General features: G+C 37.8%; 1 protein-coding gene and 1 non-coding gene across 2 annotated transcripts in view; both read right to left on the bottom strand.

Annotated features, from left to right (window-relative positions):
- Positions 1-16,222, bottom strand: part of CCPG1 (cell cycle progression 1) — a gene marked incomplete at its 5' end in the record, with an annotated part of 58,512 nt that overhangs the window by 34,866 nt on the left and 7,424 nt on the right. Inside the window, 6 exon segments of the mRNA XM_027766256.1 lie at positions 1-1,017; positions 4,270-4,391; positions 9,035-9,286; positions 11,036-11,131; positions 13,269-13,467; positions 15,310-15,386. Of these exon segments, the coding sequence (XP_027622057.1) occupies positions 1-1,017; positions 4,270-4,391; positions 9,035-9,286; positions 11,036-11,131; positions 13,269-13,467; positions 15,310-15,386 (1,763 nt within the window).
- On the bottom strand, positions 9,883-9,943 carry MIR628 (microRNA mir-628). The gene has a single exon (NR_129510.1). It is a non-coding gene; the product is annotated as a microRNA mir-628 (primary transcript).

Here is a 16,222-nt window from a genome sequence, read left to right as displayed (position 1 = left end):
CTCAGCACTATACTTCTGTGAATTTGTATTTTTTCTAAATTCTCCAAAGTGAACTGGCTGTTCTTTCCTTCCATCTTGTTGCATAGTAGGGCCTCTATTCATCTGGTTTTGTGTACATGTCTTATACTGTGGATGTAAACAGTCATTAAAAACTGTTGGTTTTTCAGCTGCTCCTTCTTTCGTAGCACTGAATTTTTTATTACCTTTTTCATCAAAGATAGTTTTGGTGGTATCTTTAAAATGTCTGAAAGTGGACTTAACTGAATCTGAGAACTTTTTCAGATTTTCCTTTACAGCTTCTTTAGCCTGTTTAATTTTTTCTTTATGATGTCTCACAAACTCCTTGGTAGAATTCTTCATGGCATCAAATGTTTCCTTAACTGAGCCCAAAAATGTTTCCTTTGACTTATTTTTAGCTCTGTGGTTTCCTCTGCCCCCTTTCTTTTTTCCATCAGCTTCTTGTTTTCCATTTTGATCTTTTGCCTCAACATACAGTCTTTCCCACAAATCAGAACGCTGCTGTTCAAAGTTTAGCTTCCGCTCCAGCTCAGTGAGTCTTTCCCTTAGAACTGCTATTTCCTTTTTATCAGTCAATACATTGGGAGAATCTGAGTTGCCATTTGACTGACTGGCACTTAACTGCTGGAGTTCCACCCTTAGAGCCATAGTTACTAGTCGTTCTCTCTCCAGTTCCTTCTTTAACATCTTTGCTTCTGCCAGTAGGGTTTCTCTTTGATTGAGGAAGCTGTGAGTTTTCTGCTTTTCCTCTTCCAAATGCTGCTTAAGTTGCTGATTTTCTGTAATTAATTCTGTACTCGTTCCTTTATCTTCCAATACTCTAATCTGTTCTCTAAGTTTTCTTAACTCATCCTGCAATGAACACAAGGCTTTCTCTTCCTTCTCCAGTGATACTCTCAAATTCTGGTTTTCTGTAGCAAGGTTATTTTTCTGAGTTTCAAAAGCTATCTTCTCTGCTTCGGTATGGGTCCAGCATCTCACAAGGTTTTCTTTCAATGACTACATTTTTTAAAAGAGAAGAAAAAGGTCAAATATTTTAAAAGCTGAACTTAAATCTGTAAGAAATTAACAGGCTATGAGCTTTACTGTCTTTATTTCTAAAGATACTGTCCCATGAATTACACTTTTTTTCTTTTAAAAAAATTTTGGGCGAGGTTTTTGGTGTAGGGCAAGTGTGCTCGCCAGAGAAACAGAGAGAGACAGAAAGACAGAAGATGAGAAATCACCCCAAGGAGTTGGCCACATGGAAATCCCTTCCTCCATTCTCCTCCTGGGACTTTAGGGATGCGTGCACACTAGCCCGGCCTGAGTTTAAAGCCACCAGGTCTGGGACTCGAACTGCAGTCAACTACATGGGAGTCCAGTTATGTAACCATTACGCAATCTGCTGGTCCCCAATGAAAGTATTATTTTTTTTTGAGAGAGAGATATTTTTTTTGCTATAGGGTGCGTGCGCTCGCCAGACAGACAGAGAGAGACAGAGAGACAGAAAGCGAGAAATCACCCCCCAGGGGGGATGGTCACACTGCAATCCCTTCTCCTCCAATCTCCTCTCGGGATCTTGGGCACACACACACACGCCCAGCGTGAGTTTTAAGCCACTGGGCCTGGGACAGGAACCGCAGTCGACTACATGGGAGTCCAGCGACATAGCCATTATCCTAACTGCTGGTTCCCCCAATGGGTAGTATTTTTCAAGGTACAAAAACTAAAGTATACAATCATTTGCAAGAAAATGCATATCAGAGAGCTACATCAAATTAAGAATAATATGATGGAAGAGTTTTGTTTGTTTGTTTGTTTTTGGAGAGGTTTTTGCTATAGAGTGCATGCGCTCGCCAGAAAGAGAGAAAGCGAGAAGTCACCCCCGAGGGGGGATGGCCACGCCCGCAATCCCTTCTCCTCCATTCTCCTCTCAAGATCTTGGGCACGCACACACACGCACCCAGCGTGAGTTTAAGCAACCAGGTCCGGAACTCGAACCACGGTCAACTACGGAGTTCAGCGACATAGCCATTATGCAAACTGCTGGACCCTATGATGGAAGAATTTTTTAAAGTTACCTAGAGCTTGGTATATTCCTAATAGGATTTTCCAGACAGACATAAAGGAATTTCTGATTAGTGTTTCCTAAAATCACATGAAGTTGTTACTGACTTCTGGGCACATTTATAAGATAGGAGAAACGGGGATAGCTCTATCACCACATCCCTATCACAGCTCTCCAACCCTTCTTAGCCTCTAAGAACATGATTGTACTCTCTAGTTCCATGAAGCCAATTGCTTTAGTTTCCACACATGTAAACACATAATTTTTCTCTTCCTATGCCCAGCTTATTGCACTTAGTCCAGGACTTTGACTACACAGTAGGCCACATGGGATCCAGTCACTTTAAACACCATGCCACTGTCTGGTCCACCTTTCGTTTTTTTTTTTCTTTTTAATAGTTGAAGAGAATTCCACTGTATTTGTGTGTTTAAGTCTATACAGATGAATGTAATCCTAGAGATCAATCTACAGCACTGGAGATTAAAAGAAACCATGTGCATTCAACATTAGAGATAAATAAGAGTATATCCTTTATTTGATTATTATATACTGTATAAAAACCCTACTCGGGACCAGCAGGTGGTGTAATGGTTAGGTTGCTGGTCATGTAGTCAATTACGGTTCAAGTACCAGACGTAGTGGCTTGAAACTCACTCTGGGTGCGTGTGCATGGATATCCAAAATCCTAAGAGGACAATAGAGGAGAAGGAACTACAGCATGGCCATACAACTGAAGGGTGGGATGGCAGGGTGGGGGGGTGGATTTCTCGCTTTCTATCCCTCTGGACAGCACACATGCCCTAGAGCAAAAGAGAGACTAGCAGTTAGTGTAATGGCTATGTTGCTGGACTCCCATGTAGTTGACCACGGTTCACATCCCAGACCCCGTGGCTTAAAACTCATGCCGGGTGCATGTGCATACTTGCCCAGGATCCCAAGAGGAGAATGGAGAGGGGATTGCGGTGTGGCCTTCCCCCCTGGGGGGTGATTTCTCGCTTTCTGTCTCTCTCTGTCTGGTGAGCGCATGCGCCCTATGGCAAAAACCTCTCCAAAAAAAAAAAAAAGACATACACAAACAAAACTCTAAAAACCACAGTTCTTTTCTTTCCCTCCTGATTAAAATTGTTTTACTTAGCTCTATGAAAAAATATTGGGTCGTTGGGTAAGTCATGACACATTTATTTTCTGGAGAAATTTTTGCTATAGCATGTGCTCACTGGACAGAGAGAGAGACAGAGAGACAAATGAGAGAAATCACCCCCTAGGGGGATGGCCGTGCTGCAATCCTTTCTCCATTCTCTTCTTGGGACTTTGGGCATGCATGCACATATACCTGGTGGGAGTTTTAAGGAGTTGGGTCTGGGACTTGAACCACAATTGAATACATTGGGAAACCAGCAATGTAACCACTACACTATCTGCTCATCCCAGTCATAACGCATTTTTTGTATAGAAAAATGGTATGACTTTCCCAATGACCTAATGGTTAACACAAAAACATATGCACATGAAGGTATTCCAAAAAATACACAGAAAACTTTGAATCAAAGTACAAGTTTACAGTTGGCCCTTTAGTGCAGTGGTTAATGCTGTGCATAGAAAGCCACATCCCACAAGACTGACTACAGGTTCGAATTCTAACCCCTCACAGTTTGTGTTTTAACATACCAGGATCATGTAGGTATGTGCGCTAAAATCCTGATGAGATAGACAAATGGGAAAAAAATAATTGCAGCATGACCACACCCCAGTAGAGGCAAGTGCATATGAGAGTTCTAAATCTCTCACCGACATGTGCCCTCTGGGAATAAAATTTATTTTTAAAAATACAAGTTTATTTTAGTGCCAAAAAATTTGAATTCAGGGACCCAGGGCTGGCCCCATGGACTGCAAGTTAAGGAAGCTGGATCACACATGGCCGACTGCGTTGTTCAAGTCCCAGCCTCAGCAGCTTGAAAAACACAACAGACAGGTATATGTGTCAAAATTTCTGACAGGGTGGAGAAATGGAGGAAAATGGAATGTGGCTAGGCTCCACTGAAGAGTACTTCCTCCTCCTCCTCTCTGTCTCTCTCTGGTAGCACACATGTCCCCGAAAGATAAAATTTTAATTATCAACTACATGGGAGAGCAGCAACATAGCCATTACACGCTAACTTCTGATCCCGAATTAGGTTTTTAAAAATAATATTCATACTCACCTTATAATCTGGGAAAGACTCTTGTTCCTGTTGACATTGAGAAAGATAATCCTTCATGTCATTCAGTTCATCTTCATGTATCTTTCTGACTAACTGTTGACGCTTCTGAATCTGAACTGTGCCTGAAATAAAAATTTTCATTAGAAGCATATATAGATTGTAATTACCAATATTTAAAAATATATACAATGTTTAAATTGGATATCATGTAACTACTTAATCCAAATGGGATAATTTTCTTCAAAGAATCAGCATTTCGAAGTTCTTTAAGAATTCTCATCATAGGGCCAGCTAATGGTATGGAAATTAAGGTGGCAGAATCTCATATGGTTGGCAGAGCAGTTCGAGTCCTGGACCCACCAGAAGCCTGAAGCATGTGCGTGTGTGTGCGTGTTTGTATGAAATCAAAATCTCAAGTGGCGAAAGAAGGACAAGAGATGGTAGTGTGGCCAAACCCCCTAGGAGGTGATTTCTTACTTTCTCTTTCTCTAACACACATGCCCTATAGCAAAAACTACAAGCAACTCATTCTGTAAGTAAGGAAAAAATAAGTAAAATCTCATGATGTCATTCATTAAATAGTAGAAAGCATTAATCAAAGTATAAATCAGGTCAAGGAGGTTAATGTACTTTTTAAGATTAATTTAATATACACCCCAAAACACGTAAGGAACTCACTATGCTTTTAATTGAAACAAACGAACCAGCCCACATTACTCTAACAAATCAATTAATGTAATGTTCTTATCTTACTTGTTGAAAAGGACTCAGGTTTGTTTTCTGAAGGGATATACTTGAAGTACAAAAAGGTTTTCTACCCTCCTTTCCAGAGAAATGAATAAACTACGGTGTCTCTTCATAGGTTTTAAGGCAATAAGAAGAAAATGAACTTTAGTATTTTTCGTTAAAGCTACAACACAAATCCTTAAAGTACACCATGATAAAAACTCGTGGAGCAGGCAGGTGGCATGGTGGTTAAAGGCACTGGACTCCCATATGGCCAACTGTAGTTTTAAGTCCTGGACCTGGTAGCTCGCTTTCTCACTTTTCCTCTCTCTCCTTCTGTCTCTCTGTGAGAGACTGGAAAATATTAAATAAAATTAAATAATCCTTTAAAGAAAAAAAAAACTAGCTAACTGTGACTACCCATTTTGAAAGCCAAAACTTTTAAGAATTCTGCAGTGTTTTGAACTGTACTGGCATACCACTGTCCTTATCCCAGCACTGACGAAGGAATATTAAATCAAGTAGAACTCTGTATTTTCACTTGAAAATTCAAAATGTTACTCTGCAAAGACATGCTGTTTACATGCTGCTACATGCTTCATGCATGAGAACAAAATACACTCTAAATCAAAAAGAAGGCAAATTGAATTTAGCAACCTTAGTATTAACTTTACTGAGCTAGCATATCATTATATACAGACATCACAGAATTTTACAATAAAATGATTTAATGATGGAATACTATTTCTCCCCTCACTACTAGAAAAACCATTTTTAAATCTCTTCGAGTCACTGAGACCAGTAGATGACATAATGTTTATGTCTCTGGATGCCCATGTAGTCGATTGTGGTTCAAATCCCGTACTTGGCAGCTTAAAATTCAAACAGGGTGCATGTGCGTATGTGCCCAAAAATCCCAAGAGGAGACTGGAGGAAAAGGAATTGTGGTATGGTCATCCCCCTGGGGGGTGATTTCTCACTTTCTGTCTCTGTCTCTATCTAGTGAGCACACATGCCCTATAGCAAAAAAATTTCTCTAAAAAATAAAAATTTTTCCCAACACATCTTGGAAAACAATAAAAAGACCTTTCACCAACTTACAGACAATTGTTTCCTATTCTAAACACCAGTTAACATGTATAATATTCTGTATTAAGATGCATTTCTTCTCTTTAAATTTTCAGGTTTACAAAACCATGGCAAACTTGTTAGGAAATTATTCAAAAGAATGTTGGAGTTTTAAAGTGCTCACAGAAATGTATCAACAGTTTTAAGAGTAAGGAAAACCTCTAAGAAAGATAAGTATTTCATACATGAAGGTTTTTTTAAAAACATGCAATTGGTGAGGATTTAATGCAATGTGGATTAACATTAAAAGTCACTTTTTTAGTAAAAAAAAAAAAAAAAGATTAAGATAAGACCTTTTCCTTTGTTACCTTCATGTTTACCTGTGGAAGAAAAAAATCATACTCAAAAAACAATGATGTATTTGCTCCTGCTACTAGTCAGTAATGTTAAATATATATTTCAAATCAAATTTCATTACAACAAACTTCTATCAGGAATTCACATATTATTATTAACATAAAAAATACAAGAAAAAACACAGGTTACTGACTCACTTTAAAGTATTGATTCCCTTTATTAAGATACATTAATTACACTATGTTGAATGATCTATGTTTTCCACAAATAAACAAAATATATGCCAATTCTCCAATCTCAGCATACAGAACACATTGTTGGAAAGAACTGGCAAACCAAAGTTAAACTGTGGATTATGGAGGCCAAAAAAATCTTAAAATAAGGCAAACTAAGATTTTTGAGGTTGACAAAATCTTAGGCATTTTAAGTATTTGTTCTGCCTTCCTCCCCACCCCTCCAAATTCTAACACAAGAGAGTATAAATGTTCAATTCTCAAATACTCCTAGTCTTTGTACAACTATATACCTTAAATAAGAAATTCAGCAGTGAGGTTCCTAAAAGAAAAATAACACCACCTGGAATTCTTTTCTCTTCTTACCCCAGAAACATTTAAAGCCTTTCAATTCATAAAGTAAACAACATGCATTTAAAAATAAGCATAAAAAATATATACATAAGGCTAAAGACAAAAAATTCACAATTTGGGGAACCAGCAGTTAGCGTAACGGCTATGTCGCTGGACACCCACAAAGTTGACCGCAGTTCGTGTCCCAGACCTGGTGGCTTAAAACACGCTGGGCGCGCGTGTGTGTGTGCCCAAGATCCCGAGAGGAGAATGAAGAAGGGACTGTGGTGTGGCCATCCCCCCTGGGGGGTGATTTCTCGCTTTCTGTCTCTCTGTCTCTGTCTGGAAAGCACACGTGTGTGGAGCACCCCTGCCCATCACCCTCAGCGCCTATTTCAAAATGGCGCTCAACGGAAGCCCACTGAGCGCTCAAAGCAGTAAACAACTTTAAGGAAGTAGGGCAGTGGGGAGCGTGGAGAGCACGGGAACACCGCATGCAAGTGCATGTGCGTGTGTACCTAAAATCTCAGGAGGAGAAGGGACGAGAAGGGATTGTGGCATGGCCATCTATTTGGGAAGTGTCTTCTCACTTTCACTTTCTCTATCTGTTTCTCTCTCTCTCTCTCTCTCTCTCTCAATCTCTCTCCCCAGCAAGTGCAAATCCCTATGGCAAAAACCTAAAACAAAAAAAAAAAAAAAAAAAAACACTCTTTAAAAAAAAAAATCACAATTTGGGACCAGCAGATGGTGTAATAGCTACATAGCTAGACTCCAATGTAGTCGACTATGGTTCAAGTCTCAGACCCGGCAGCTTAAAACTCATTCTGAGCGTGTCTGCATGTGTGCCCAAAGTCCCAAGAGGAGAATGGAGAAGGGATTGCAATGTGGCCATCCCCCTTGGTAGGACAATCTCTTGCTTTCTATCTCTCCAGCGAGCACATGCACCCTATAGCAAAAATCTCTCCTTAGGAAAAAAAAAAAAAAACAAACATAATTCATGTGAATTACAAAAACAAGCACAAATATTGGGAACCAGCAGTTAGCGTAATGGCTATGTCGCTGGACTCCCACGTAGTCGACTGCGGTTTGTGTCCCGGACCCGGTGGCTTAAAACTCACGCCTGGCGCGTGTGCGTGCATGCCCAAGATCCCGAGAGGAGAATGGAGGAGAAGGGATTGCGGTGTGACCATCCCCCCTGGGGGGTGATTTCTCGCTTTCTATCTCTAATGTCTCTCTCTGTCTGTCTGGCGAGCGCACGCGCCCTATAGCGAAAAACCTCTCAAAAAAAAAAAAAAACACAAATATTAAAAATGATACTTATGTTAAGTATCAAAAAGTGTCAAAGTAAAAAATAACTAGTATTATTGTGTTATTTCAACTGTTAAACAGGAAACAAATAGGGACCAGTGGATGATGTGTTGATTGTATCACTGGATTCCCACGTAGTTGACCATGGTTCAAGTCCTGGACTCAGCAGCTAAAAACTCACACTAGGCACATGCTTATGCATGTTCAAAATGCCAAATAGAGAATGGAGAAGAAGGGACTGATTGCACTATGGCCACTCCCCCTAGGGGGTTATTTCTCACTTTCTGTCTCTGCCTGTGGAGCACAAGGGCCCTATAGCAAAAATCTTAAAAAAAAAAAAAAAAAAAAAAAAGAGAGAGAGAAAATTAGAAATAACTAAAATTACTGTGATACTTCAAATGTAACTATTTCAAGTGAGATTTAAATAACCTTTACAATTAAATTATGATTCTAAATTAAAATAATTTGCCTCATGGTGTTTCAGTTTTTAATCTTATCTTTTAACTTTAATCTTTGAATTTCTTTAAAAAGCAACTACTTCCCTGTTTACGTGAAAATGGTTTTAAGACAGACAGCATCAATTTTTCAAATGAGAAAATTGAGGCTCAAACAGGTTGTGAGTTGCTAAGGTTACAGATTTAATAACAGTACTGAAAACAGAAGCCAAGACTCCTTACTCTTAAAAGGTACCTCTATGCTACTCCCACCAGTTTATGTCCAACACATCCTAAAATACTTACCATAGAAATGTCCAAATCCCATGCTGATTGCAATCACCAAAGCAAGTATAACACACTTATTGAGACCACTACTGAATTGGCGTTTACTCAACTCCTTAGAAGGTTCAGTTTCTTGTTCAGGAAGTACCCGTTCTTCAGATTCTGAAGCAGAAACAGTCTTTTTCCTAGCACGGCGTCGTCTAAAGGCAGGACTGGGCTGATTACTGGTTTCATCACTACTTGATTCATCATCACTAGGCTGAGATGAAAATACTATTTTAAAGAGAAAAATGTTGATATTTAGATATTCAACTTATTCAAAAAGCTTTCACAGTAAACATGACTTAGAATATTCAATGCCATCCCCACATGCCTTTTTATGAGACAGCCAAAAACAAAAACACGAGAATGCCAAGTCAACTTATCAACATAAAATAAAAACTTGAAAGATTTTAACTTTGATACAGAAGAATGTCTTAATCATATTATTCATTCTGTGCTTTGAAAGTTTATCTCTTGTGTTTTCTTAAAACTCTGCTTGTAATTTATGCTATTGGAATAATCATTCATTGTCACAGCTTACTAAATTTCATCACTGTTAGAGGCACCAATAAGTACTATTTCTGGAACAAAAAAAAAATGCTCTATCTTTTCATTCAACTTCAAATAAAAGTAAGTTAAACTCAATTGTTCGAGAAACACAGGAAAACACGCAAGCAGTTAGTTCCTGTGGCTTAAAAAGTACACTAACTACCAAATTTCTGTGGGTCTATCTGGTCCCTAGTTTCATCCCCATCCTATTAGCCCACAACCAAGGTTCAAAGCACTACAATTTAACATGAGTTTCCAGAAGTCAGATGAGTCCTTCCCTTCGACTGCCACTCTTACTAGAAGGTTATTAATTTTACCCTCTAGTAAATATGTCAGCATGAGGAAGTGACACAAAAGCTATCTCCAAAATTACGGACTACTCTGGTGCTGCTCCTTTATGAAAAGAATAGTAAAGAACAACAAACAAGAACCAAAAAATGCACAAAAAAGCTCAAAACTCCAGGCAACATATCCTCTGGAAAAACCACCTTCACTTTTTCCCAAATGCATAATTTTAACACTGTTCCATATTTTGACTGTAAATTGAAGAAGATTATGTCATTCAGTATTAAATTCCACAGAATAAAAGGAAAGCACTTAAGGTAAGGATTACATGTGAACTTCAATAACTCTAAAACAAACATTCATGCTTCTAAAAAGCAAAACAGTTCTTCAGGAGACAGGATATCCATAACTTGTACTTTTTTAAAAAGTACAGGGATCATGGAGAATTTAGTTTACTTTCAACACTTAAAATAACAAACACAAAGACAGAAGACACTACTGAATGAATGAATATTCCTAGTATTTAGTGATAGAGATCCCACTGTGAGAGATCTTTTGGCCATGACCCTTATGCCCATGATTATCTGGTAATTCTTGACCACTAGTTTTTCCAAGATGTTGTCGCCTTAAGGAGTGAGGTTACATTCCATGGACAAAGAAAAAGAAATAAAGACTTGAAACAAATCATTTCATAATACAAAGGCATTCAGATCATGGTTTGACTATTTCAGTTAGACTTTATGACACAGTATTAAGATACACAAATATAAAAAGCAAACCACCTGTCAAAATTCTTTAAATAAACTTTCAATTGTACTAAAAGACAGCCCTTGTTATATATTCTAACAAAAAAGCCTAACATATTCATGTCTTTATCTAATGCTTCCATCTTTTTAACCTATACATGTAATAGCTGATTTTTTTTTTATTTTTAAACTTTTCAGAGCTTTGTTCGGTCCATAGTCTAAGATGCAAGCAGTGCAAAGGCATGCAATGAGCTTAGCCAGCTTTTTTTACAAGATCAATTTTGAACACCTGTTTACAGTATCACAGAGAACAACAGGTTTCTTTAAAGCATCTAGTAAAGAGTAAATGTGACTAGGCACACTCAGCTTATGAGAAGCTGATCAGAGTTAGTCACACCACCTTGGAAAGCGAGTTGGCTAGGAACATGGTGTTTCAGCTGATCATCCCATCCCCTTATGCATTCAGGAATCTTCCACAGCTTCTCCCACCACCTTTCTTTTGTGAATAAACAGGAAAAAAAGATGTATAAAGCTTTATTATAAAGAATAAAGAGGAAAAAGAACGGAAAATATTTTAATTATGATAACATTCTGTGCTAAATTGAAATGTAATAATCACGCCTTTTCTTAACATATATACAATTCAAACTTCCTTGCAACTACCAACTTTTCTTTTTGGGAGAAAGGTCATATGGCGGAAGTGGTATTCTTAAATCAGTATCGCCACCAGAGCCTAATTTGGCAACAGAAAAAAACTGAAGCTGAAATCCTATAAAGATGAAGAAGGGACAGGAAAAAACTAAATGATAAGTATAACATAAAAGTATCAAAACAAGAAAAATTGAGGGAAAGAGAACAGAAATTCGTGGCAACTGATTTATATATAGTATTTTCAGCATAGTCCAACATTTTTGTTAGAATTTTTATTTATTAGAACAATTCATTCCATTAGGAGGAATAATAAAGGATAAAAATACACAATCAAATAGTTGTCTTAACTGAGTCTTCAAAATCCCTAAGAAGTTTAAGTTCAAAAAGGTGATAAACCTTAAAATAATGGGAATAAGTATACAGGTTCCTGAAAAATATTAACAATCTGTAGCTTCTTTTATGCCTTATACATTTTGTTCTTATGTGTCTGCCTTGATCTTTCTGCAATATTCCCGCTTCAGTTGACTTTTCTTGGTCATGAATATTTTCAAATTAAACCAGAGGGAAGAAGGGAAGGGAGAAAGGAGGAGGAAAAAAAGACGATTTAAATGCAGTACTAATTCTGAATTTAAAAATTAGTAAAATTTTAAGACCAACAGGATTCTTTTTTTTTTTTTAAGACCAACAGGATTCTAACATCAATTATATTGGGGCCAGCAGGTGGCATGGTAGTTAAAGCCCTGGACTCCCACATAGCAAACTGCATTTCAAATCCTGGACCCAGAGTGAGAATCACTCCAGGTACGTTTGTGTGTGCCCAAATCCCAGGGGAGGAGACTGTAGTGTGGCCATCCCCACAGAGGGTGATTTCTCACGTTTCCTCTCAGAGTCTCCCTCTGAGTATCTCTTGCAAGCACACACTATGGCAAAAACATTTAAGAAAGAAAACTGATTATATTAAGCTCTCTTAATACTACGTATGCTACTTTAACAAAGGCTGAATTTGAACTCTGACCACTAAGAATGCCAGGTCAGATGGGTATTCAAATAGTTGAACAGAGTATTTTCGAGCTTTTATTTAATAGACAAAATTGCTGATATAACTGAAAGTAATTCATCAATAAATGAGATAGCCAAGTATCAAAATTTTATGAAAGGACTTCAAAAAGTTGGTAGAAAAATTAAATTACAGTATGAGTTTTTTTTGGTCAGAAACATTTTAAATCACTGAGTGTTTTTCATAATGGGCATTTTCCATGATACATGCAAAAACTCTCAGCTTAAAATGGAATGACAGAAATCACAAGGTCTGTTGCTGGTTGCCAAATGTAAATTAAAGAATGGCAAAAATCTATGAAAATTACCTAATGTAGATACGCTCTGTTGCTGTTTTATCTATCACATTTGGACATTTTTAGAATCACTAGCAGTTTTCCAAGCTGTCTCTCCCATAATCTGTTCTTAAGTTATTATCACGGGTTAAATAACTAGGTTAACTATAGGCACATGTTTTATGGTATTTTTTAACTTTATGTCCTCATATTGAAAGATACTATTTACATTCCTAAAATTGAACTGAAAAACTTTGGAAAGAAAAACTCATACTTGGGACCAGCAGTTGGCTTAATGGCTATATCACTGGACTCCCACATAATCAACCACAGTTTGAGACCGGGACCCGGTGGCTTAAACTCATGCCAGGCGTGTGTGCATGTGTGCCCAAGATTCCAAGAGGAGAATGGAGAAGGTATTGCAGCATGGCCAGCCCCCGAGGGGGTGATTTCTCATTTTCTGTCTTGCTGTCTCTTCAGTGAGTGCACAAGCCCTATAGCAAAAATCTCCCTCTTAAAAAAAAAGTGTGTATATATATATATATTTATTTTATCATGCTATCCAAAGATTGCTGTGCTCTAGGTCACAGTCTTGGAAAACATAAGTTACCACTGTACATTTTTAAATGTCTTGACTTTTAAAGTTCTTACCAGTTTCTGGCTGACAAAATGCATATTGGCTGCTAGAAGAAGAGCCCATGTTAAAGTCGTCTGAACTCAGTGCTTCTTTAACAATGACTTCTTGATTTCCTATTTCTTCTAACTTAGGTGGCTCAAGGGTAACGATGTCAGAATCATCACTGGCAGTTCCAAAACCGACACTATCTTCAGGTATCTTTTCTTCCTCTTCCTGAAGAATCATAAATTTAGTTATTAAATTCGACAATTATTTAAGGACCTTACATTTTTTACACAGTTCAAAGTCTATAATAGTACTAAGTACTACTGTAATTTGAAGTTAAAAATAAATGATGATTCCTACCCGGTAGTAAAAAATTATGGAACACCAGTCTCATCTTTTAGTCTGAAAACCAGTCAAACCCCTTGGTGACTTTCAGAATTAGACTAGACCACTGCCTTCTCCTTGTAAGCTGTAAAACCTAGAAGCCCACCTTTGCTACTCAACAACCACACAAAAGGAAGAATCCATATTTCTCCCCAGTTCAAAAAGTAGTCATAAATGTGGGTTTATTTATGCATAACTCTATAGTCAGAAAGCCCTTAAAAGAATGACTAAGCTTTTCTGGTTATATATAAAAACTGAACTTCAAGAGATATACGCCATGTACTACTATATGAATATATCACTCAAACTTACAACCAGGCATGCACGAGTGCATGCATGCCCATAATTCTAAGAGAATAAAGCAAAAGGGATTGCAGCATAGTCATTTGCCAACCCATTTCTTCTCTCCCTCTCTCTGGGAGCATACATGCTCTATAGCAACATTTTTTAAAAAAAGAAAAAAAAAAAAAAAAAGCAGAAGCAGGGGTGTTGGGTGAGACAGGCAACAGTATGGTGGTGAGTGCAGCTGGATCCCACATGGCAGACTGTGTGGATTGAATCTTGAACCCAGGGGTCTGAAAAACACATGTATACATGCCCAAAATCTCAAGTGGAGAATACGGTAAAAGGAAATGTGGCATGGCCATCCTCCAAGGGGCTGCTTTCTTATTTTCTCTACCACACCACCCCAGTGATGTAGCCCTACAGCAAATGAAATAAACAAACAACAAGAAAAAAAAAACACAGAGAGGGGGAGGTGGAGCCTTTGGGGAGTGGATTAGGTCAAGAGGGCTCCTCCTTGTCAATGGAATTAAAACTGAATTCCCAAAACACTGGGCCCTTTTTCATGACCTTCTGTCCCTTACATCAGGTAAGAACACAGCATTATCCCCTCTTCAAGATGGAACAGCAAGGTGCCATCTTAGAAGAGAGAGAGACCCTTCTTTTTTATTTATTTATTTATTTATATTTATTCATTCATTTATTTTAATTTGACCAGATTAAGACAGAGAGAGAGGGAAAGTGAGAAAGCAAATCACCAAGTCCAGGACTTGAACCACAGTCAGCCATGTGGGAACGTCCACTGCCTTAACCACCACGCCACCTGCTGACCGCAAAAAGACCTCCTTACACACACACTAAACTCTCTGGTGCCTTGATCTTGGACATCCTAGCTTCCAGAACTTTGAGAAATAAGTTTCAGTATTTTATAAATCACACAGGCTCAGGTAGTTTGTTATAGCAACTCAAATGAACAAGACACAATGTAAAGACCATTTAGTTATCCTATTTTATCTGGAAATCAGGTAGTAAAACTCCAAAGAACAAGATTTAGTTTGTTATCAAATTTTAAAATTAACCTTAATTTTAGACATGAACCCTAATTAATTTCACAATATACTTCAAAAATACAACCTATGTCCAAGGAAAATTAATTTAGGGGTAAAAGAATATGTCTTTAACGCAATACCAATAAACTACTTTTCTAAATTAAGACACCGTATATAATCAGGTCAAAATGGAAGCTAATTTTACCATTAAAGTGACCAATATACATGATCTCAAAATTTCCAATAAAAATTACTTTTAATTCAAAAAGATAGAATGCATACTAAGCATTAGTATAATAATTAGTACTTTAAGATGCTATTTATCATACATTCACACAGAAAAGCACAAGTTTACCTCAGTGGCTGACTTGGTTTCTTCCAAAGTTGCATAAGCAGTTTCTCCCATTAACTCTGTGTCATTCTGACTGCTTTCTAATGTAAAGCAAAGATCAGTACAATTATTTCTTCACTTAAAACACTCAAGACTTTGCAGCCTACATATAATCTGGGTAGATAAAATCTACTTGGGACCAGCAGATGGCATTATGGTTCCATTGCTGAACTCCCACACAGTAGTCCAGACCCGGTAGCTTAAAGAATTTGTGCCGTGTGTGTGTGTGTGTGTGTGTGTGTGTGTGTGTGAGAGAGAGAGAGAGAGAGAGAGTGTGTGAGTGTGAGTGAGTGAGTGCCCAAGAAAAGGGATCATGGGCATGGCCATCCCCTGGGGGAAGGGGACTGATTTCTCATTCTCTCTCTGGTGAGCACATGTGCAAAACTCTCCCTTAAAAAATAAGTTAAGTCAAAATTCCAATCTAATAGATTTCAGTTCCTAGCAACATAAGAATCAAAACTACAGCTTCAAATTATAAATGCTTTATAATTTAAAAAAATAAAAACTATTCCAAACAGACTCAAAACACAGGGGAAAAAATGTCACTATAGAAGTATATGTCCTAAGAATCTCCTCTAAGAAAACATGTACAATGAGAATATTGAGTTCACAATATATTTTTAGTGGAAGATTATAAAATGTTAACAGAAGTTAAAAGTAATATTAAACATAATAAACAATATGCCAGCACTGTAGCACAGTAATTAAAAGCAGTACGTCCAAATCTGGATTCCAGGGGCCAACTAGGAGACCTAGTGATTAAGGTAGCTAAATTCTATGTATTTATTTTTTTGGAGAGGTTTTTGCTACAGGGTGTGTGTGCTAGCCCTAAAGACAGAGAGACAGAAAGCGAAAATCACCCCCCCCGGGGGGGGGG

Source organism: Tupaia chinensis, unplaced genomic scaffold (assembly GCF_000334495.1).
Source record: "Tupaia chinensis unplaced genomic scaffold, TupChi_1.0 Scaffold141943_1, whole genome shotgun sequence".
NCBI lineage: Eukaryota > Metazoa > Chordata > Mammalia > Scandentia > Tupaiidae > Tupaia > Tupaia belangeri.
This window is presented reverse-complemented; position numbering and strand designations above follow the sequence as displayed.